The following is a 23,702-nucleotide window of genomic DNA, read 5'->3' on the forward strand; positions in this document are numbered from 1 at the left end:
TCTTGTTATTTTTACTTGATGTCCTAATTTTTTTTGTTTTTTTGTTTTTTTTTTTAAGGCTGCACCCACGACATGTGGAGGTTCCCAGGCTAGGGGTTGAATCAGAGCTATAGCTGCTGGCCTATACCACAACCACAGCAACACAGGATCTGAGGTACATCTTCGACCTACATCACAGCTCCTGGATCCTTAACCCACTGAGCAAGGCCAGGGATCAAACCCAGAACCTTATGGTTCCTAGTCGGATTAGTTTCCGCTGCACCATGATGGGGACTCCAGATTTTTTTTTTTTTTTTTGTCTTTTTGCCATTTCTTGGGCCGCTCCCGCGGCATATGGAGGTTCCCAGGCTAGGGGTCCAATCGGAGCTGTAGCCACCGGCCTACGCCAGAGCCACAGCAACGCGGGATCCGAGCCGCATCTGCAACCTACACCACAGCTCACGGCAACGCCGGATCGTTAACCCACTGAGCAAGGGCAGGGACCGAACCCGCAACCTCATGGTTCCTAGTCGGATTCGTTAACCACTGCGCCACGACGGGAACTCCCAGATTTTTTTTTTTAATCTTTGAAATCTTACAAGTACACCAGGCTATGTCTCCTTGATAATTTCCTGGGTAAGACATTTCATTCTCTACAGAAATTCACATTTCTTGAAAGTTTTCTTTTTCTATTTTTTTTTTTTTTAATGACCACACTCATGGTATATGGAAGTTCCCAGGCCAGTGACTGAATCTGAGCTGCAGCTGTAGCAACTCTGGAACCTCAATCCACTGCACTGGGGTAGGGATTGAACCCATACCATGGCAGAGACAATGTTGGATCCTTCCTTAACCTGCTGTGCCACAGCAGGAACTCCAATGGTTTTGTTTTTTTATTCCCCTTTTTATTTGAACTCTATAAGCTCCTGTTTCATCTTCTGATGGCTCCTCCATCTTTTTTCTTCTACTGTTATATCTCTGCCTTGAGTTTTTTTCTTTCCTTTTTTTTTTTTGGTCTTTTGAGGGCCGCACCCATGGCATATGGAAGTTCCCAGGCTAGGGGTCAAATTGGACTGAGCCGTGTCTGTGATCTACACCATAGCTCACAGCCCATGTCTTCATGGATACTAGTCAGGTTTGTTGCCTCTTAGCCACAATTGGAACTCCTTGAGCTCTTATTCTGCAAAAGTATGTCCTTATTTCATTTTTTGATGTCATGTAAACATAATTGATTGCATTTTTGAGTGGCTCTGGCAGTGTCCTTCTGGTCACTTCTTTTTTTTTTCTTAATTTGTTTTTCTGTCCCTTTCCTCCTTTTTCTGTTTATGTAAATCTTATCCTGATAACTTTAGATAATTGCTTGTCTTTGAATGAGGGAGTGCCTCTTGGGCCTACTATTTATAGGAGGTTCAGGAACTGTTTGAGGCCAGCAAGAAATCCCCCTTTTTTAGTGGGAAGTTCCTTCTGACAAAAGGTTGTAGGTGAATGAGTCCTTCTCTGCCTTCTTTTTAAAAATCTCTTTATTGTATAATTTCCATAAAATTTAATGAGTTCTTGGAAGTTTCCATCATGGCTCAGCTATAAGGAACCCGACTAGTATCCATGAGGATGTGTGTTTAATCCCTGTCCTGGCTCAGTGGTTAAGGATCCGGCATTGCTGTGAGTTGTGGTGTAGGTCACAGACACCACTAGGATCTGGCACTGCTGTGGCTGTGGTGTAGGCTGACAGCTATAGCTCCGCTTCAGCCCCTAGCCTGGGAACTTACACAGGCTGTGGATGCAGCCCTAAAAAGACAAAAATAAAATGCAAATAAATAAGGGAGTTCCCTTTGTGGCTCAGCAGTTAACGAGCCCGACTATGATCTGTGAGGATGTGGGTTTGATCCCTGGCCTCGCTCAGTGGGTTAAGGATCCAGCATTGCCGTGAGCTGTGTTATAGGTCGCAGATTGAGCTTGGATCCCAGGTTGCTGTGGCTGTAACATAGGCTGGCCGCTACAGCTCCAATTCAACCTCTAGAGTTCTTCATATGATGCAAGTGTGGCCCTAAAAAGCAAAATAAATAAAAAATTAAAAACAATAAGTAAAAATTAAAAATTTTAATGAGTTCTTATAACCATTATGGCTCCCTAGCTCAAAGGGTGCAGCAGCTTTAGGGTTATTCACAATGTGGAAATATCTCTCCTCAACTCTCCTCTATTTCCAGCAAATAGAGCATGTCTGTGAACTTCCTTGTTTGGCCTCCATTTTCCCCCTGGCAGATGGGGTCCAGGCAGTTTCCTGCTCGGTGCATGTAAATCCCTGCTGTTCCAGAGGGGAGTTGATTTGCTCTTGCTTTGCAGACTGCGCTCTACTCTCTGAGATCTGTTGGCACTCTCCCTCTCTTGTCTTCCTGCCCTCTGCTTGATCTTCACTGCACTTGAGAATTCTTATGTTAGAATTCATATGTTAATGGTTCTAGATCACAGATACTGTGTAGGTTTTGTTAGGATAGAGTTGGCATTTCTATGGTTCTTTTCTTTTAGAATGGTTTTTGAAGAAAGGAAGTAGCTCCACCCTGTTAAACCTACAAGTGCTATAGATGCCCTTTATGTGGAAATTATTTGTAAATAGAATTGAATTTGCCAAACCTGAAATTACCATTATTTCATCAGGTTTCAAGTAGTATTAGAGCCTTCACTCACTTCCATTTCAAGTCTCACTTCCATCTGTCAATACCAGTTTCTTTCTACTTGGATTTTCATTACCACATACTGTCCACACCAGTACTCTGCAGCAGAACTCTCTGAGGAAAATGTGTATGTTCACACTGTCCACCATCTTAGCCACTAGCATTAATATGTGAAGTGTGGCTAACGTGACTGAGAAACTGAGCATTTAATTTTAAATCTTTTAAATTTCATGGGGTTCTTGTTGTGGCTCAGCGGAATGGAATCTTACTAGTATCCATGAGGACACAGGTTCGATTCTCAGCCTTGCTCAGTGGGTTAAGGATCTGGCATTGCCATGAGCTGTGGTGTGGGTCACAGACGTGGCTCAGATCTGGCTTGTCTGTGGTATAGGCCAGCGGCTACAGCTCCGATTGGACCCCTAGCCTGGGAACCTCCATATGCAGCAAGTGAGCCCCTAAAAAGACAAAAATAAATTTCAGTAGCCGATGTGATTAGTGCCTGCTGAATTGGACACCACAGCTCTGTACCACATTTAAACATTTAACAACATGTCATTCTGTAGCTGTTTATTGAACACTTTTTGTACACCAGACAAGGCTCTCTGTGTGGTTTACAGCAATGGTCAGGACAGATAAGTACATTACACCCTGCACTTAGCTTTTGGGAGGAGCCTTGATAGTGAACAGTACATAAACCTAATAACTTTAGATAATGCTGAGTTCTGTAAAGAAAAGAAATGGAGAAAAGAATGATGTGAGTTCCCATTGTGGCTTGGGAAACGAATCTGGCTAGTATCCATGAGGACGAAGGTTCGATCCCTGGCCTCACTAAGTAGGTTAAGGATCTGGTGTTGCTGTGAGCTGTGGTGTAGGCCGGTGGCTACAGCTCCAATTGGATCTCTAGGGGTCAAATCACAGCTACAGCTGCCAGCCTACACCACAGCTCACAGCAATGCCAGGTCCTCAACCCACTGAGCAAGGCCAGGGATCAAACCCACAACCTCATGGTTTCTAGTCAGATTCATTTCTGCCGCGCCACAACAGGAACTCCCATAGCCTGGGAACAGGTGTGGCCCTAAAAAGAGAAAAAAAAAAAGTGCTTAAACTAGAGCAGATATCTCAGAGGATATGCCTTTTAAATTGCTGTTAAGTAGTGAGAAGGGAACCAGCAATGCAAAGAGACCATGTGAAGCAAATATCTTCCAAGCAAAGGTAGAAATCGAGGAAGAGAATGATCCTGAAGTGAGGCAGGAGTCAGGTTATTTGGGCTTTTTAAAGAATTTAAACTGGGGGGAGTTTCTTGAGAAGCTGTTGAGGAGTTTTAAGCAAGGGAGGGGCATGATCGAACTTTTTTTTTTTTTTTTTTTGGCTTTTGTCTTTTTTGTTGTTGTTGTTGCTATTTCTTGGACCGCTCCCGCGGCACATGGAGGTTCCCAGGCTAGGGGTTGAATCAGAGCTGTAGCCACCGGCCTACGCCAGAGCCACAGCAACGCGGGATCCGAGCCGCGTCTGCAACCTACACCACAGCTCACGGCAACGCCGGATCGTTAACCCACTGAGCAAGGGCAGGGACCGAACCCGCAACCTCATGGTTCCTAGTCGGATTCGTTAACCACTGCGCCACGACAGGAACTCCCTCGAACTTATTTTTTAAGAAGATGGCTGTAGGTACTATTTAGAAATTGGATAGGTATATTTTTAACTAAGGTTTGGGTTTTTTCTTTTAAAAATAGTTAATATGTGCATACACAGCATAAAATTCAAAAGGTAGTCTGTCTGTGAGAGTTAAATTGTCTTCCCTCCCTTGTCTTTCATCCACCTACTTCCCTCCCTGTAGGTAACTGTTAATCTTTTCTTGTTTGCTTACATTTTAATCTTAAAGCCCAACTTCTGATCTACCATTCTGTTCTGTATTGTTCTGTAGTGGCCTTAATTTGTATAAATTTTAATTTTCAGTGAGACTTTAATTTCTTTAAATGCAGGCATTATATTTCTTACTTTTCTGCACTTTTACTACCCCCAACATAACAGTTAATGTAGTCAGTAGACAAAGTAGGAGTTTATTTGTTCAACTTAAGTGGTAATAAATGAATGAAATGAACAGATATCATACTCTTTTATAGGAAGAAGTTCTAAAGGATTTTGAGGAATTGGCTGGGAAGCTTCCATGGTCAGACCCTTTAAAAATATGGAAAATTAACACCCGTTTCAAGAAAAGAAAAACAAAGCGCAAAAAGATAAGTCAGAATACAAGTAAAGAGAAGATTGATAATGGTCAAGGAGACAAAACAGATGAGAAGGATGTTAAAAAAGAGATCACTAACAATGTCTTAGATTCACAGATCTTAGACTATTATGAAAATCTAGCCATCAAAGAAGAGATATCAACATTAGTAGGTGATGACTTGGTGTCTTGCAAAGATGAGACTGATGAAAGCTCAAAAGAAGAAACTGATCCTGAGGTGCTAAAGTTTAGAGTCACATGCAACAGGGCAGGAGAGAAACACTGTTTTTCCTCAAATGAGGTGGCAAGAGATTTTGGGGGTGCCGTTCAAGATTATTTTAAGTGGAAGGCTGACATGACCAACTTTGATGTGGAGGTAAGTGCAGGCTCTTAATTGTGTTGATTGAAGAAGGCTGCCATTATAAATTTGTAGAATTTTCAAGGCTAGTCCAATCTTAAGGACAATTTAACAAGTTGACAAAGCTAATAGGGTATCATTGACAAGAGCCTGGGTTATGGAGATGGATCTATATCCAAACGTTGTCTCCATAACTTTGTAACTTTGGACAAAATATTATCTCTGAGCATCTCTTTCAAATGGAACCAGTCATAGTTTACACCTGTAAGTGTGTCCTGAAGGTCAAATGAGATAATACATAAGTTTCTGGTGTGATACCTGGTCTATGCTGCATGCTCAATAGATGGTAGCTTTTACGACTTGGGTTTTCTAATTTCTAATCTAGTGCTTTTATAACATTATATGGAATTTCAGATTATAAAATTCAAAAGAATTAAAACAACTATTTTGACTTTGTACATCTTGGTTGCAGGGTTTTTCTCCTAAAGTGGCATACATTTTTAAAACAGACCTTGACCAGGAGTTCCTGCCATGGCTCAGCAGTTAATGAATTTGACTGGCATACATGAGTTTGCAGGTTCAATCCTCAGCCTTGCTTGGTGGGCTAAGGATCTGGTGTTGCTGTGAGCTGTGGTATAGGTCAAAGACTCAACTCGGATTCCTTGTTGCTGTGGCTGTGGCATAGGCTGGTAGCTGTAGCTCCAATTCGACCCCTAGCCTGGGAACCTCCATATGCGGCAGGTGTGGCCCTAAAATGACAAAAAAAAAAGTAAAATAGATCTGGACCTTCTAAAATCAGGACATTGTTGCTAATATGCATCCTAGAGCCAGCTCTTCTCTTACATTCTGCTAGGTTCCCAAACCCAGAGCTCCTTTTAGCATGTTTACTCTCCTTGGTCTCAGTTCTGCTATACCAGTTATTCCCATGAGAACCATACTAACTAGTCTTTCAATCTCTGAAAGCTTAAAAGGCTCCTAGCAGCTGACATTTTTACCGAGGAGTCATTTATTGTTGCTTTTGGGACACTTGAATCTGGGGCAAGTCACTTATTCTCTCTGTAACTTTTTTTTTTTTTGCATATCAAATCAGAAGAACAATTCCTTATTCCTTTTTATCTCCTAACAGCTGTCATAAGAATGAATAGGCTAACTAAAACAGTGACGTCCAAAAGTTAGCAAGGGGGCTCAGAGGACAGATTCTGGAGGTGCACTGCCTGTGTTTAAATCTCAGCTTACAAGCTGTATGAATTTGGGCAAGTAGGTTGACCTCTTTGTGCCTTAATTTCCTCATCTATATAAGGAAGATAATAATGCCTAGCTCAGAAGGTGTGGATATGAAACGAGGTAACAAATATAAAGTATGTTAAACAGTGGTTTGCATATAGCTAGGTAAGTGTCAGCTGCTGTGCTGTTAAGATAATAATGAGGAAATTTTAAGTGGAAGATTAGATAACATTTTTATTTGAATAGTTGATATTTAACTCTGTGTTAGAAAAACTATAACTAGGATTAAAAAACAATTTCAGGGACAAAAGTGAGTTGTTTTAAAAAGTACTAAGAAAATAATAGGTGATAAAGCGCATGTGGGCGTGGTGTTAACAGCTGGTTAATCTAAGTGAAGGGTATACTTAAGAGTTCATTGTACCCTTGTTCTTATAATTATTTCTATATGTTTGGAATTTTTTCCAGAAATGTTAAAAAAAAAAAAAATTTTGGCCGCATCCATGGCATGTGGAAGTTTCCAGGCTAGGGATCAAAACCCACACCACAGCAGGGATCTGAGCCACCACAGTGACAGCATCAGAACCTTCATCTGTTGAGCAACCAGGAAACTCTCTAAACTGTTAAATTTTTTTTTTTTTTTTTGGCTTTTTAGGGCCGGACCTATGACATATGGAGGTCCCCAGGCTAGGGGTCTAATCAGAGCTATAGCTGCCGGCCTACGCCACAGACACAACAATGCCAGATCTGAGCCATGTCTGCGACCTCTACCACAGCTCATGGCAGCGCCAATCCTTAACCCACTGAGCAAGACCAGGGATCAAACCTGCAACCTCATAGTTCCTAGTTGGATTTGTTTCCGCTGTGCCACAACGGGAACTCCTAAAATGTTAAAATTTTTTTAAATGTGCATTAAAAACCTAGAAACCTTCAAAATGTGTTTCTATTATAAAAATTGAGAAATCTGGTTACAGCTAACTTATAATTATAGTGTGAATTAAAAAGAGAATAAAATAGATTTAAAATTTTTAAAGTAGTGTAGACATTATTTCATTTATATGAAGCTCAAAAAAAGACAAAACTAATTTATCGTGGTAGTGGTCAGATTAATGATTATTTTGGGTGGGTATTGACTGTGAGGGCTAGACAACTGTATGTCTTTATCTGGGTGGTAGTTATATAGTGTATATATAGATAAAAATTCACTTATTCTATCTTACATTATAGGTTCTTCTGAATATCCATGATAATGAAGTTGTTGTTGGCATTGCGCTGACAGAAGAGAGTCTCCACCGAAGAAATATCACTCATTTTGGACCCACAACTCTTAGATCTACTCTCGCCTATGGGATGCTCAGGTAAGAGAATGGATTTGCTGTCTAGATTTATCTCAGTCATATGTTCACCCAGATCCAGCAGCAATGGCTAGGTGTACAGGGCTGCTTGCCACCAGGAGGGTTGCCAATGATTCTGTTGCCATGTGTTGAGAAACATGAATAGGGAAGTAGAGTTGGACAGATACTGTAGTAAGAATCCAGTGCTAGTCTCTAGGAATCTCAGTTTTGTGAGAGATAAAGAATAACCTTGGAGTTCCCGTCCTGGCTCAGTGTTTAACGAATCCGACTAGGAACCATGAGGTTGTGGGTTCGATCCCTGGCATTGCTCATTGGGTTAAGGATCCAGCGTTGCCTCGATTTGAGGTGTAGGTTGAACATGCAGCTCTGATCCTGAGTTGCTGTGGCTCTGGTGTAGGCTGGCAGCTACAGCTCTGATTGGACCCCTGGCCTGAGAACCTCCATGTGCCGCAGGAGTGGCCCTAGAAAAGGCAAAAAGACAAAAAAAAAAAAAAAGAACCTTGCATGTAATAAATAATCCTAACAGAACATGGAACGATTAGCAGGACAAAAGGAGATACTTTGTCACCTGTCTGAGGAGGGGATGCTTCATAGAGGAGGTAACATTTAAGCCCCTGACGGTAATGCCTCTAATCCTGACTCTGTCCCCTACTAGCTTTGTGTCCTTGGACAGTTTTGCATCAGCTTATGTGTTAAAGAGAATAATAATAGTAACTTGTCTCACAAGGTTGTTAAAAGGATTAAAAGAGATAATAGGTGTAAAGAGCTTAATTCTAACACTCCTGGAAAATACTAAGTGCTCAAAGTAAAGCAGTTGTTTTATAGCAAGTTTATTATCTTTAAAATTAAATTAATTAGGAAAGGAATACTGAATGAATAATTGCCAGTAAACTTACTTATTTTTTTTTGGGCCGCACCCAAGGCATAGGAAGTTCCCAGGCTAGGGGTCAAATCAGAGCTATAGCTGCTGGCCTACACCACAGCCACAGCAATGCTGGATTCCTGACACACTGAGCAAGGCCAGGGATGGAACCTGCATCCTCATGGATACTAGTCAGGTTCTTTTCCACTGCGCCACAATGGAAACTCCCACCAGTAAACTTATATAGATACACATTCTACTTGAAGTATGTTTGAGGTTTAGTTTAGTTTTTTGTTTTCTCTTTTTTGGATGCCCTGTGGCATATGAAATTCCTGGGCCAGGAATCTAATCTGAGCTGTAGTTCAGCCCAAGCTGCAGTTGTGATTCTTTAACCCATTTCCTGTGTCCCAGTGCTTCCAAGATGCTGCCAATCCCCTTGCACCACAGCAGGAACCCCTGAGGGTTGTTTTTTTTTTTTTAATGTAATGACACAGGTTTATATACAAAATAAAATGTGTTTTCTAAAAGCATACACACACACACATTAAAAGACCTTGAAGCTAAATTCCATTGGGGGTGAAATGGGATTTCAGATGATAGTTAAAGGGGACTTTTATGTTTTGTTTTGTTTTGTTTTTTTCTGTCTTTTTAGGGCTGTACTCATAGAATATGGTAGTTCACAGGCTAGGGGTCTAATTGGAGCTGCAGCTACCGGCCGATGCCACAGCCACAGCAGGTTGGGATCTGAGCTGCATCTGTGACCTACTCATAGTTCATGGCAATGCCAGATCCTTTAACCCACTGAGCAAGGCCAGGGATCGAACTGGCATCCTCATGGATATTAGTTCATTACCACTAAGCTATAATGGGATCTCCTTTTTTTTTTCTTTTTAAATGTTAGGAGATAGAGTCAACATGTAATTACAAATTAATTTTTAAAATAAATATTGATTAGTGTTTCTTCATGCCAGCATAACAGGCCTTTGGTCTTACAGCTTTAGGAATAATTGTTGTGGAAGTCTTTGCTCTTAAAATCTGTTCACTTAGGCTGTTTTCTTCTCTAGGCTCTGTGCTCCTCAGCCTACTGATATAATAATTGATCCAATGTGTGGAACAGGGGCAATACCAATTGAGGTAATAACTTTTCTTTAGCTTTTTGATGAGTAATTGATACATCTGGAATGTTCTAGAACTAATGAGTACATTCAACATAATGAAATCACCAAGGTTGGGTCAGTGGATCCAAGAATTCTGAGTGAATTATACTAGTAAACTGGAACTTCTGTGATGAGGACGTAACCACTTGTTACAGTAGCCAAGGACTCGATTTAGATTGTAAATCATCTTTGCTCACTACATTATGGAGGAGGCTGACAATTACAAACTGGTGATTCCCATTTCTATAACAGACAGACTGGTACACTTGAACAGAAAAGATAATTGAAGGCATAAGCATAACCCAGAGGAGGGTATTTCATCTGTAAAGTGGGATTATGCTTCTTAATTCACTTAGGTTCTTGAGGGAATAAGTATAGTTGTAAGATGGGGAAACATATGAACATTATTTAGATTTTTTACGAAGTCTAGCAAAGTTAACAAGGTTTTCAAAAAATACCATGAATTGAGAGAACTTAGAAACTGCACTAAGCAAAGCAAGAAATAGAAAGGCATTTTAATAGGAGAGTCTCCTTGAATCAGTGTTATTGAATCAGTATTATCTAAACTTTTATAATAAATAATTTGGGAAAGGAAACTCCCAGTAAAATTGCTTAAATTTGTGGAGTTCACTTGTGGACAGCAGGTTAGGATCTGGCATTGCCATTGCAGCAGCCTGGGTCACTCCTGTGGCACAGGTTCAATCCCTGTCCCAGGAACTTCTGCATGCCATGGGGGTAGCCAAAAAAGATTACTAAATTTGTGAAACCTGGTAAGTTCTTACATATAGTATACATAAAGCCAATGGGAGCAAATTGCAGGGAGATACCACAGATTCCGTGAGTGAGCAGAAACTGGACAGATGAGCAAATCCAAAGTAATCCACAAAGGGAAAAATAATCCAGACTGCAATTAGAAAATGACATCTGCCATCTGGGAATTAGAATCCCAGAAGGAAATCATAGTAGTCTAGATGACTGCTATTTCCTCCTAGTATCAGTTCAAGAGATTTACTCTGGCTAAAGAGCCACACAGATGAAAAGCTGTCAAGAAGAATTCTAGAAGTGTTCCCTAGTGGCTCAGCAAGTTAGGATCAGGTGTCGTTACTGCTGTGGCTCAGGTTGCTGCTGTGGTGCAGGTCCTATCCATGGCCCTGGAACTTCCGTGGGCATGGCCAAAAAAAGAAAAGAAGAAGAATTCTGGGCGCAAAACAGAGTGTTCTTCCCTAGCATTAAACCATGATGTGTCTATCTTGGAAATAACAGCAAAGATCACTATGTGTTAAGGAACACACAAGAGAGCTGAAGAGTCCATAGAGTTCCCCACACAGACAAAAAAAAAAAAGATAAAAATTTGAGACATTTCCGGAGTTCCCGTCGTGGCGCAGTGGTTAACGAATCCGACTAGGAACCATGAGGTTTCAGGTTCAGTCCCTGCCCTTGCTCAGTGCGTTAACGATCCGGCGTTGCCGTGAGCTGTGGTGTAGGTTGCAGACGCGGCTCGGATTCTGCGTTGCTGTGGCTCTGGCGTAGGCCGGAGACTACAGCTCCGATTGGACCTCTAGCCTGGGAACCTCCATATGCCGCGAGAGTGGCCCAAGAAATAGCAAAAAGACCAAAAAAAAAAAAAAAAAAATTTGAGACATTTCCATGCAGGGGTAGACATGACAATGTCAATATAGATAAACCTAAGTTGATATAGGATCAAAATGAATGAAATTATGAAAGGAATTGATAGGGTATATATAATAAAGATTTGTTTACCAAAGTATAAAGATTTAGAATACTGTCCTTAGAGACTGAAATTCTAAACAGGTTTAGAAGAAAAAATGATTTGGGGAATCAGAATCACCTGAGAGGCCTTCATCATCCTCTACATCACCCTTCTCCATTACCCTCAAGGGCCCTGAGAAAAGAAAAGCTGTGAAGCACTACGTTCATGGATGCAGGTGTATCACTGTTTACCAAAGAAAAGGTCTTTGTTACTCATCCCTGAACATATGGCAGAACTGTCTCTGCTTTCATGTCAGAAACCTTCTGTTGATCTGCATAGAACATTGTTCAGGCCTAGGATAGTCTGCCACCTCATTCTACAAGTAATGGAAAGCTTGGTATTTATTTTCTGCTGACATGTTTTTTATTAAAAATTACAAAATTCTTTTTTTTTTTTGTCTTTTTGCTATTTCTTGGGCCGCTCCCGCGGCATATGGAGGTTCCCAGGCTAGGGGTCCAATCGGAGCTGTAGCCACCGGCCTACGCCAGAGCCACAGCAACACGGGATCCGAGCCGCATCTGCAACCTACACCACAGCTCACGGCAACGCCGGATCGTTAACGCACTGAGCAAGGGCAGGGACTGAACCCGCAACCTCATGGTTCCTAGTCGGATTTGTTAACCACTGCTCCATGACGGAAACTCCTAAAAATTACAAAATTCTTTCAAGAATATGGAGTTCCCATCGTGGCGCAGTGGTTAGCGAATCCGACTGGGAACCATGAGGTTGCGGGTTCGGTCCCTGCCCTTGCTCAGTGGTGTAGGTTGCAGACGCGGCTCGGATCCCGCGTTGCTGCGGCTCTGGCATAGGCCAGTGGCTACAGCTCCAATTGGACCCCTAGCCTGGGAACCTCCATATGCCGCGGGAGTGGCCCAAGAAATAGCACAAAGACAAAAAAAAAAAAAAAGAATATGGTGCTTGTCATTCAAAAGCCTATGTAATGGAGATTACATTTTATTTAGAATTCTCAAATATTCCAGTTTATCGGCTTATATAAAATTTCATAATGATGAAAGGGTTATATAGGTTAGTTAATTTGTTTAAGTTTTTCAAACTACATTTGTATTTAAGGTCTGTAATGCCTACTATGTGGGAGACCTGCTGCATGAGATACTGAATAATTTACTAGACTTACCCTTAAGGAGTTTCCAGATTCATTGAATGACAGATAGGTAGAGAAAGAATTAAAAAAAAAAAAAACAAGTGCAGTGGTAGTTTTATGTACAAAGTGCTTTTGGAGGGGCAAATTAGAGACAGCTTGGAGAGTTAGGCTTGATGTCACAGAGGGCAGGACATTTGAGCTGGGTATTTAAAGATGAGTAAGAGTTCAGCACACAACAGGAGGGTATTACAAGCAAGGAGAATGGCAAAGCTGACAGTATGCAGTGTTTTGCCACTTAAAAGCATTGGATTGGATTGTCTTATTTATTGACAAGTGATTGAAATGACTTTACCTTTAATCTTTTCTGTTTTGCAGTTTGTTACTTCTCTTTTAATATATTCTCTTGTCTTTTAGGGGGCTACAGAATGGTCTAACTGTTACCATATTGCTGGTGATAATAATCCATTGGCTGTGAATAGAGCAGCAAATAATATTTCATCCTTATTGACCAAGAGTCAAGTTAAAGAAGGGTAAAAATTTTAAAGATTTTATAGCATCTATTAAACTTAGAGAACCACTTTCCATATTGACTGATGAATTAATACACCCTGTGCATTTTGACAATATTATAACCAAGATGAATATATTGTGAGATTCCATGTAAATTTTAAGTTTATGGAAAATAACATATTTTTAACTATAATTTCTCCTACCCTAATGCAACTGTTTTTACTTCTGCCTTCCTTTTTCTTCCTTATTCATATATCTTTTTTCCCACATAGTAGAAGAATTGCATAGATTCATTTTTATTTCATAAATTTTCAGATACTTTTTATGTTTTTGTTTTTAATGACTGCATAATATTCCATTATATAGAAATACTACATTTTACTTAGCCTTTCCTCTATTATCTGCACTTCAATCTCAGAGTTGGAGGAGACCTGAAAGCCATCCCTGCAGTGCCTAACTATCCTGTAGGAAATCCTGACCAATGGCCTTCCAGCCTGTGTAAGCATCTCTAATGATTCTGCCTCTGAAGGCTGTTGATTCCATCTTTGCACAGCTTTGAGTGTTAGTCCTATCTTTTAATATCTCACTGTACCTTCTACAGATCTAGGTTTTTTTCTTCCATGTGAGTCCATAAAGAAGCATCTTAGCTCTGTGTCACAATGATGATTGACATCAGGTATTTGAAGAGCTACCAACACCCTTTCTCCCTCCCTCCCAGCTCTCCAAATCCTCTCTTCTCCAAGCAAAATAGTCCAAGGTCTTTTAACCATATCCCTTTGATATCTGTGCACTGAAATTGTTAGCCTCTGGGAAATGTTTTTTTCCAATCTGAGATATATGCTGTTACAGTATCTTAAGCCCTAGCCCACTGTAGAAATTATATTTGATCACACCATCTGTGCCATCCTTTCACCATTCTTTCAAAGTCTCACCTGTCTTTGGGAAGAATGGGTTGAAATATCACTTAGTCTCTAGTTTCCTACCAGAGAGCTCATCATAAAATTGTTTATCTGGTCTTTGTGCAGGTGTCCTTTGTGTTGTAAAGTTGGCAGGAATAGGTAGTGGTCAACAGATTTGTTAGGTCTTATGGGGTTCCACATCCAGGTGCCCAGGAAGTCGTTATATCCCATGATTGGCCTTATAGCTGCCTCCATAACCCATAGTGTCAGGTTGATATTTGTAAGTAGAAATCACTTGTTTTTAAAAATATATGTGGACTTAATGCAGATATTCATATTTATTATTTATACATGCTATATATCTTAATACTATTTTATGTCTGTATGTTGGTTAGCCTCTTTACTCATTTTGTTTTTTCCCTTATTTTATTAGAATTGCCAGCACTTTTTGTCTTTTCCTGTACTGTTTGTTCTATGATTTTATGCTTGATGCTTTTTTAATTTCTCTTTCCTATTGAGATTTTTAAATTTGTTATATAAAATCTTAAGTTATATGCTGTCTTTTTTATTTTATTTTATTTTTTTGGCCTTTTTTGGGCCGCTCTTGCGGCATATGGAGGTTCCCAGGCTAGGGGTCTAATCATAGCTGTAGCTGCTGGCCTACGCCAGAGCCACAGCAACGCGGGATCTGAGCCGCGTCTGCAACCTACACCACAGCTCATGGCAATACCGGATCCTTAACCCACTGAGCGAGGACAGGGATCAAATCTGCAACCTCATGGTTCCTAGTCCAATTTGTTAACCGCTGAGCCACGACAGGAACTCCTGTGTCTTCTTTTTAATAATAAAAGTTTTTATTAGAGCTTTTATGCTACGTAATCCTGTAGATTTTGATAATTCCCTATTTTGGTTACTTTCTAAGTAATTGGTTATATACTTGAATGTGTCTGATCTAGTTGTTTAGGACAGTGCTTTTCAAACTTTAATGTGTGTGGAATCTTCTGGGGAACCTGTTAATTATACAGATTCTGATTCACTAGGTTTAAGATGGGACGTGGGAGTCTGCATTTCCTAGAAAGCTTCTGGGTGATGTTGATGCTGCTGGTCTTGGCCTTTGAGGACCAAGGGTTTAGGTCATCTCTTATACTTAAGTAGTTAAAAGCTTTTTAGGAGTTCCCTGGTGAATCAGCAGGTTAAGGATCTGGTGTTGTCACTACTGTGACACTGAGTTCGATCCCTAGCCCTAGAGCTTCCCCATGGTACAGACACAAGAAAAAAAAAAAAAAAGCCTTTTTATTTATTTATTTATTTTTGCTATTTCTTTGGGCCACTCCAAAGTAGCCACTGGCCTGCGCCAGAGCCACAGCAACGCCAGATCTGAGCCACGTCTGCACCCTACACCACAGCTCACGGCAATGCTGGATCGTTAACCCACTGAGCAAGGGCAGGGACCGAACCCACAACCTCATGGTTCCTAGTTGGATTTGTTTCTGCTGCACCATGACAGGAACTCCTGATCCTTAATATTTTTTGGCTTTTTTTTGTTTTATTGTAGCTTTTGGTGCCTGTGATTATAATACTCATATTTTAAGTATCTGTATTTTTTCCTGTTATGTAAATGATTGCCTTTAGTGCATTTTTCTTAAATTCTTATTAAAAATCACTATTATAATAATTTCTGCTCATAATCTTTAATTTTTAGCCTGTGCATTATTGCCTGTTGTAATTTTCTTAAACTAGTAGCTTGCCTTTTTTTTTTTTCCTCTTTTTGTCTTTTTTGTTGTTGTTGTTGTTGCTATTTTTTGGGCCGCTCCCGCGGCATATGGAGGTTCCCAGGCTAGGGGTTGAATCGGAGCTGTAGCCACCGGCCCACGCCAGAGCCGCAGCAATGCGGGATCCGAGCCGCGTCTGCAACCTACACCACAGCTCGCGGCAACGCCGGATCGTTAACGCACTGAGCAAGGGCAGGGACTAAACCCGCAACCTCATGGTTCCTAGTCGGATTCGTTAACCACTGCGCCACGACGGGAACTCCCCCGTAGCTTGCCTTTCTTTATGGCTGCACCTGCAGCATGCAAAAGTTCCTGGGCCAGGGATCAAACCGACACAGCAGTGATAACACTAGGTCCTTAACCTTGTAGGCTACCAGGAAACTCCCTTAAACTAGTAGCTTTGCTTAATTGGAAGAATTTAAATCATTTATATTTATTGTTAATTTTGTCTTATATCATCCATTTTTTTTATCTTAACTTTCTTGTTCTTTGCCTTGTTTTTTTTAATAGTATGGTATATGTGTTTTAATATTAAGACTAGTACATTTATATTTCCTAATTTTACATATTTGTTTCTTTAGGTTTCCTGTTCTTACTATGTAGACTTAAAGTTTATCCTTCAGATGTCCATTCACCACGTTTTTACTCTTTAGTGTTGGTTTTTTCCAGTGTATCAGATTCATCAACAGTGTTACATCATCAGTTATTTACTGCCTGAACGCTATTTTCAAATTAGTTATTTTGTCACATTCTCTTCCCCTTAATCTGTTTTCTTGTAGATGAAACAGATACAGATATCTTTTATAACTCAATCCTAATTTTTTTTTTTGGTCTTTTTGCTATTTCTTGAGCTGCTCCCGTGGCATATGGAGGTTCCCATGCTAGGGGTTGAATCGGAGCTGTAGCCATCGGCCTACGCCAGAGCCACAGCAACGCGGAATCCGAGCTGCGTCTGCGACCCACACCACAGCCCACGGCAACGCCGGATTGTTGACTCACTGAGCAAGGGCAGGGACCGAACCCGCAACCTCATGGTTCCTAGTCGGATTCGTTAACCACTGCGCCACTACGGGAACTCCTTAACTAATTTTTAAATTTGTCATTCTTGTAGTTCTCATCGTGGCTCAGTGGAAACAAATTTGACTAGCACCCATGAGGAAGCAGGTTTGATCCCTGGCCTCTCTCAGTGGGTTAAAGATCTGGCGTTGCCGTGAGCTGTGGTGTAGGTCACAGACTACGCTTGGGATCCTGCATCGCTGTGGCTGTGGAGTAGGCCAGCAGCTACAGCTCCAGTTTAACCCCTGGCTTGGGACCCTCCAGGTGCTGTGGATGCGGCCCTGAAAAGACCAAAAAAAAAATTTTTTTGTCGTTCTTATGGATTGTTATTATAAAAACTTTGACTTATCCTTTCCACCTACGTGCTACTTTAAATGTTACTGATGTCACTATTATTTTACCTTTTATATTTTGTAGCAGTCTCTTCAGAAGAAAAGGTTTTTAAAATTCATTCTTCAGATATTGAAGCCCCTTTCTTTTGTCCCCACAGCAAATTGTCCTGGGGCTTGCCCATAGATACTGTTCAATGGGATATCTGCAACCTACCATTAAGAACTGGTTCTGTGGACATTATTGTAACAGACATGCCATTTGGAAAAAGGTGGGAGTTGGTCCTTTTAAAAATGAATTTTACCTTCACTAACAAGTTATATTAGTGTTAGTACCCACTTGTCTTTTAAATCTGTTGTATTGAGCTTATTCTGTCAGAAATCTTCCATTTCTTTTAGTAGACTCAACGTTTTTCACTCAAGAATTGTGGATTCACCAATTCGGTTTTTTCTGAGAACTCAGGAATGTGTTAACTCCATTTTGATCCTGGCCATCACAGATTCATCCACTTTCTAGCCCATTGTTGGGCTAGAATAGAACATAATAATAATAGAACATAATAATACTTCAGAGATTGATGAAGACTTGGTTATTTCTCAGGATAAATGCTTTTTTTTTTGTCTTTTTGCTATTTCTTTGGGCCGCTCCCGCGACATATGGAGGTTCCCAGACTAAGGGTCTAATCAGAGCTGTAGCCACTGGCCTACGCCAGAGCCACAGCAATGCGGGATCCGAGCCGCGTCTGCAACCTACACCACAGCTCACGGCAACGCCAGATCCTTAACCCACTGAGCAAGGCCAGGGACCGAACCTACAACCTCATGGTTCCTAGTCGAATTTGTTAACCACTGCGCCACGACGGGAACTCCAGGATAAATGCTTTTTAATCATTGGTTAATTTGACTGCTTATACTAAGAGGACAAATATTAGTTAATTTTTTTTCTCACATAACTGATGCATTCTATTCAAAATTCTAAGCAGTTTAAGTCTGATCAGTCATTTCACTGACAAGTAATGGCAGAGCTCTGGCTTCTAAAAGACAAATGTTTTTCTTACCTCAGGTATTCTTATTGCAATGAGATTTTAATGACTCATTTCATATAGTCCTTGATACTAATCTACAATAGTGACTCACCACATCTTCTTTTATAGGATGGGTTCCAAGAAGAGAAACTGGGACCTTTATCCAGCTTGCCTACAGGAGATGAGCCGTGTCTGTAGACCAGGGACAGGCCGAGCTGTACTACTGACGCAGGACAAGAAGTGCTTTACTAAGGTGCTCTACATTAGCTCAGAAACTCAGCCTGTGGCAACTTTAGGACTATTTTAAATAGACTTGGGGATATTTGAGTAGCATTTGTATTTTCTCCCAGTGTTTATTAATGGCAACTAAAACCCTTGGTTGGTCTAGAAGCAGTTGTCCACTTACTTGTGCTTTTTGTGTTTACACAGGCATTATCCACAATGGGACATGTATGGCGGAAGGTGCATACTGTCTGGGTGAACATAGGGGGACTTCATGCTGCAGTTTATCTTCTGAAACGTACACCTCAAACTTTTGTTCATCCTTCAGAACAAGATGGAGGAAGATCTCCTTGGTAATGCAAAGAATGAAGTTTTTATGCTTCCTGACACTAGAAATGTCCACATGAAGAACTTATTTTGAGGGAAAAATAGTATTAATAAAGGTGTACTTGGGAAAAGCTCTTCACCCAATTAGCAAAAGGTGAATGGCATGGAATGTCTTATGAGAAAGCACAACTTTGCTGTGGAACTGTTTTGAAGGAGTAGTTGGGCAATAAGTACTTTTCTTAAAATGCTTTAATGCTAAGCCTACTAAAATGCTCTGGTACTTGGATTTAGAACATTTTATTTTCAGGCTTTATAGCACTGTAGCAGGTGGAAAGCTACCCTAGCCTAATTGAAAGGCAGAGTTTAATCAGAGGATGAGGTTACATTTCATTGCCCATACAGCTTTGATATTTAGTTGGTCAGGTTCTTTACCTGACCTTTAAAAAATGAAGCACTGTAAAACAGTGTTTGCCCCACAACAAGAGCAAATCTCCTAAGATCTATGGGAAAGTTTACCATCTGCCTTAAAAATCATAATATGTACCTGTTATTCAGATTAATACATAGAACATTATAGACATTTCTATTTGTAAATAGAAGCAAAGAGCCTTGTAGATAAAGTATGCGACCAACAAGCCATATTTAAAGAAATTTTATTTTTCATTCAGTACAGAAAGGTGGTGATGTTTGGGCTTCTTTACTAGAGAACTGACGTCTTTGAATTAAAAACTTCATGTAAATTCTTGTTTCCTCTTGGTCACTATTCATCCTTAGTTGCTTTTCCTGTTGCAGAAAGTCTTTGCTAACAGTAGGAATTGAAATAACCTAAACACCTCCCTGGGACCAAGAGAAGTTGGGATCTTGTGTGGAATTCTGTATAGTAGTCTTGTTTCTGGCTGCATTCAGCTTAGATGTTCAGTGTCATGTTAATAACATAATAGTGCTACTCATATCAACTTGTTTTCTCCTTTTTTGGCTGCACCCGTGGCGTATGGATGTTTCTGGGCCAGGGATGAAATCTGAGCCAGAGCTGCAACCTACCCCACAGTGGTAGGCCAGGGGTAGAACTGAGAGACAAGCCAAATCATTAACCCACTGCGCCACAGCCACAACTCCTATTCATGTTAACTTTGACGTCTCATTTAGAAAAGGACATAGGACTTCTTCCCTTTGAAAGAACAGAATTCACATTAGTAGCACAGCCAACAGTCCTAGTCTGGTTCCTCTCTGATATACTACCTCCCAGAGGTATGAGAATGAACTGGAGAGAAGGACTTATAAGGCTCTTATATCCCAGACTGGAGTTTTTACCATCATCAGAATGCACAGTTGATTATGGGGTTCAACATTAACGCTGTTTACAAAAGAAACTATATATATAAACCTCTGGTCACCAGAACACAGAACTGGAAAAGTACAAGGACCTTGTCTGTTTTCTCCACTGTTTACCTGATAAAAAGTACCTACCAGCGGAGTTCTGTCACGGCTCAGAGGTTAACAAATCCAACGAGGAACAATGAGGTTGCGGGTTCAATCCCTGGTCTTGCTCAGTGGGTTAAGGATCTGGCATTGCCCCGAGCTGTGGTGTAGGTTGCAGACACGGCTCGGATCCCGAGTTGCTGTGGTTCTGGCGTAGGCCGGTGGCTACAGCTCTGATTCGACCCCTAGCCTGGGAACCTTCATATGCCGCAGGAGTGGCCCAAGAAATGGCAAAAAGACAAAAAAAAAAAAAAAAAGTACCTACCATGAGTATTTAATATTGGTTGAACAAATGGATATTTTTGCATAATGGCTGTTTTTTATGCTTGGTCCATCATAGCTAAAGGCCCAAAAACATGAACAGATTGGTTTCAGATTAAGTATGTAGTGAACAATGTCTGCAAAAATTTGCCATCTCCCCCCACCCCAATATTTTGTTATCTGTTGACAGAAAATGCATTACATGAGGATTCAGAAAAACTGAGATTCTATACGATACTGCCAGGTACCTACCAGTTGTGTGACCTTGGTTAACTTCTGAAGTGGGCTTCCTGCATCATGGGATTATAAAAAGATGGTTAAGATAATTTTAATAATCTGAACACACAATTCCTGCCATGGCACAGTGGGTTAAGAATCCATCCACAGCAGCTCAGGTTGCTGCAAAGGCATGGGTTCAATCACCAGCCCTGTGTAGTGGGGTTAAAAGGATCCAGCATTGTTGCAGCTGCAGCTGGGATTCAGTCCCTGGCCCAGGAACTTCCATATGCCAGGGGTGTGGCCATTAAAATAAATAAAATAATCTGAACACAAAATGACTAAGTTATGGACCAGACATTCAATATATTCTAGAGGGGGGGAAAAAGACACTGAGAAATATAATTTTAATGAAAGGAAAGTCATTTATCTTCCAGTGACTGTCAGTGTACTAGTGCCTAGAGAGGGAAACATTTTTAAACATTGTAACAAGGTTTTCAAAAACTTTAGACATTCTGTATCAATGCCAGATGCACTCAGGTCTCCATTGCAAGTACCAAAGGATAAGACTAAGACTGAAAAAAAGGAGGTGGTTTAAAAGTTTTATATTGGAAGCTCCCTTGGCATAGCAGGTTAAGGATGTGGCCTTGCCACAGCTGTGGTGCAGGCTACAATTGTGGCATAGGTTCTAATCCCTAGCTCAGGAATTTCCACATGCCATGGGCGCAGCCGGGGGCAGGGGTTTAAACCTGTAAAGTACATAAATTACAATAAAGCCCAAAAGGGCTTAATACTACTGAGCAAGGCATAGAAAAAGTAGCCCTTTCCATCAAGTTCAGATGAGGTATTATGTGGGAATATGATGAAAGTTTGAAAATTCTAGGACACAAAAAAAAATTGAAATACTGTACCTTGGTTATTTTTTTTTTAAGTTGAAGAGGAACACCGTATAGACAGGTCTCTCCTATACTGCATTTTTTAATGTGCACAATGTGAAAAAACTTACCATTGCTTATGAGAAGCCTGCTTTGTCACCCTCATACTTCTGCCCCAAGGCAAACATGTATGCTAATCAGCTGTGGGATTGTAGCTATTCAATCATATAGTTTATGATGAAAGCAATTTTCACTGGAAAGGAAAACATGGTATTTTAGTTTTCTCAAGCCCAAATTCTGAATTTCCAGCTGCCTCCTGTGATTACCCCTGCCTGTCCTACTTAAAACTCAACTTGAACCTATCTTTCTCCATTAAAATCTGCTCCCTGTCCTGGCATGCCCACCCTCCCAGTAATCCAGGCTTAAAACCTGGAGTCATTTTTCACTACATCCAGCTATTCAACAGGCATTTGAGTGTTTACCGTGTGTACTCACTATGCTTAGCAGCTTCCTCCAACTTCTTGGTCTCAGGATATCTTCACATTATTAAAAGCTGAGGGTCCCAAATGCTTTGTTTACCAGTATTTTACCATACTAGAAATTAAAACTGAGGGGAAAAAAACATAGTGACAAATACATCACATTAACATTTTCATGGAAGTAACTATATTTTTCAAATAAGAGTGGCGTTTTATATTTCTGCAATTCAGTTCGCCTTAATATAATGCCTAAGTACAAGACACCTGGATTTTTTTTTTTTTTTGTCTTTTCTAGGGCTGCTTCCCGCGGCATATGGAGGTTCCCAGGCTGGGGGTCTAATCGGAGCTGTAGCCACTGGCCTACACCACAGCCACAGCAACGTAGGATCCGAGCCACGTCTGCCACCTACACCATAGCTCACGGCAACACCAGATCCTTAATCCACTGAGCGAGGCCAGGGATCGAACCTGAAACCTCATGGTTCCTAGTCGGATTTGTCAACCACTGCGCCACGATGAGAACTCTCAAGGCAGCTGGATTTTTATCTTCTGTATTCAAAGTTGGTTATGTTACTTAGAATTTCTTGTAATTTTATATATTGATCATATGGAAAATATTGGTTAAGTCAATTGTATAAATCTTCCAAATTTGGGAGTTCCCAGCATGGCGCAGCAGAAACGAATCCAACTAGGAACCATGAGGTTGCGGGTTCGATCCCTGGCCTCGCTCACTGGGTTAAGGATCCAGTGTTGCCGTGAGCTGTGGTATAGGTCACAGCCGTGGCTCGGATCTGGCGTTGCTGTGGCTCTAGCTGGCAGTTATAGCTCCAATTAGATCCCTACTGTGGGAACCTCCATATGCCACAGGTGTGGCCCTAAAAAGACAAAAAAAAAAAAACCTTTCAAATTTTGGCCCACATCGTTATGCATTATCTAATGTTATACTAACATTCTCACTTATTTAAAAAAAAAACACTAGGGACAGTACTGATAGTCAGCCTCTTGCTAATAGATGTTTCCCCAGAATTCTGTATTTTCACTTCCAAGTTTGAATTTTATCATTGACAACAACTGCTGTCAGTTTTCCTTGAAAGGCTAACTTCCTTCGTATTTGAAAAAATGTCTGCCAAATAGCCAACTGTGACAATCAAAATTTGACAGTCAATCTTTCAAGTAAAATTAGTATTCCAAGAAAATAGGAGCTACATCAGCTTGCAACTCAACTGTCTTGAATGTTTTTTCCTGAGACAACCATTATACCTTTTAGCATATGAAGTACCACGAACTTTCCATTTCATCACCCACATGTGTATTATGTACTCACGGTCCAGATTTAATAAAAAAAAATTGTTTTCACAAGGACTTTTTTTTTTCCCTCTTGCCATTTTTTGGGCCACTCCCTCAGCAATATGGAGGTTCCGAGGCTAGGGGCTGAATCGGAGCCGTAGCCACCGGCCTACGCCAGAGCCACAGCAACTCGGGATCCTTAACCCACTGAGCAAGGCCAGGGATCGAACCTGCAACCTCACGGTTCCTAGTCGGATTCATTAACCA

The 23,702-nt window shown here is 40.8% G+C and overlaps 1 protein-coding gene and 1 long non-coding RNA gene across 6 annotated transcripts in view; one reads left to right on the forward strand and one right to left on the reverse strand.

Moving 5' to 3' along the window:
• Positions 1-19,578, forward strand: part of THUMPD3 (THUMP domain containing 3) — a 28,806-nt gene extending 9,228 nt beyond the window's left edge. For 4 of the 5 annotated variants that reach the window (XM_047779947.1, XM_047779964.1, XM_047779954.1 and 1 more), the window contains exons 4-10: positions 4,772-5,248; positions 7,679-7,809; positions 9,733-9,802; positions 13,113-13,228; positions 17,426-17,536; positions 18,419-18,542; positions 18,719-19,578. In XM_047779947.1, the coding sequence (XP_047635903.1) occupies positions 4,772-5,248; positions 7,679-7,809; positions 9,733-9,802; positions 13,113-13,228; positions 17,426-17,536; positions 18,419-18,542; positions 18,719-18,868 (1,179 nt within the window). In that variant the 3' untranslated portion in view covers positions 18,869-19,578. Of the gene's footprint in view, positions 1-4,771; positions 5,249-7,678; positions 7,810-9,732; positions 9,803-13,112; positions 13,229-13,626; positions 13,707-17,425; positions 17,537-18,418; positions 18,543-18,718 lie in introns of those variants that run through there. The other variant, XR_007134898.1, reaches the window with a different exon arrangement.
• A 1,618-nt stretch (positions 19,579-21,196) lies between these two features.
• On the reverse strand, positions 21,197-22,453 carry LOC125127251 (uncharacterized). The gene is made up of 2 exons (XR_007134901.1): positions 22,165-22,453; positions 21,197-21,922 (listed from the first exon to the last, which is right to left on the reverse strand). It is a non-coding gene; the product is annotated as an uncharacterized LOC125127251 (long non-coding RNA).
• Positions 22,454-23,702: the final 1,249 nt, after the last annotated feature.

This window comes from Phacochoerus africanus, chromosome 1 (assembly GCF_016906955.1).
Source record: "Phacochoerus africanus isolate WHEZ1 chromosome 1, ROS_Pafr_v1, whole genome shotgun sequence".
Lineage (NCBI taxonomy): Eukaryota > Metazoa > Chordata > Mammalia > Artiodactyla > Suidae > Phacochoerus > Phacochoerus africanus.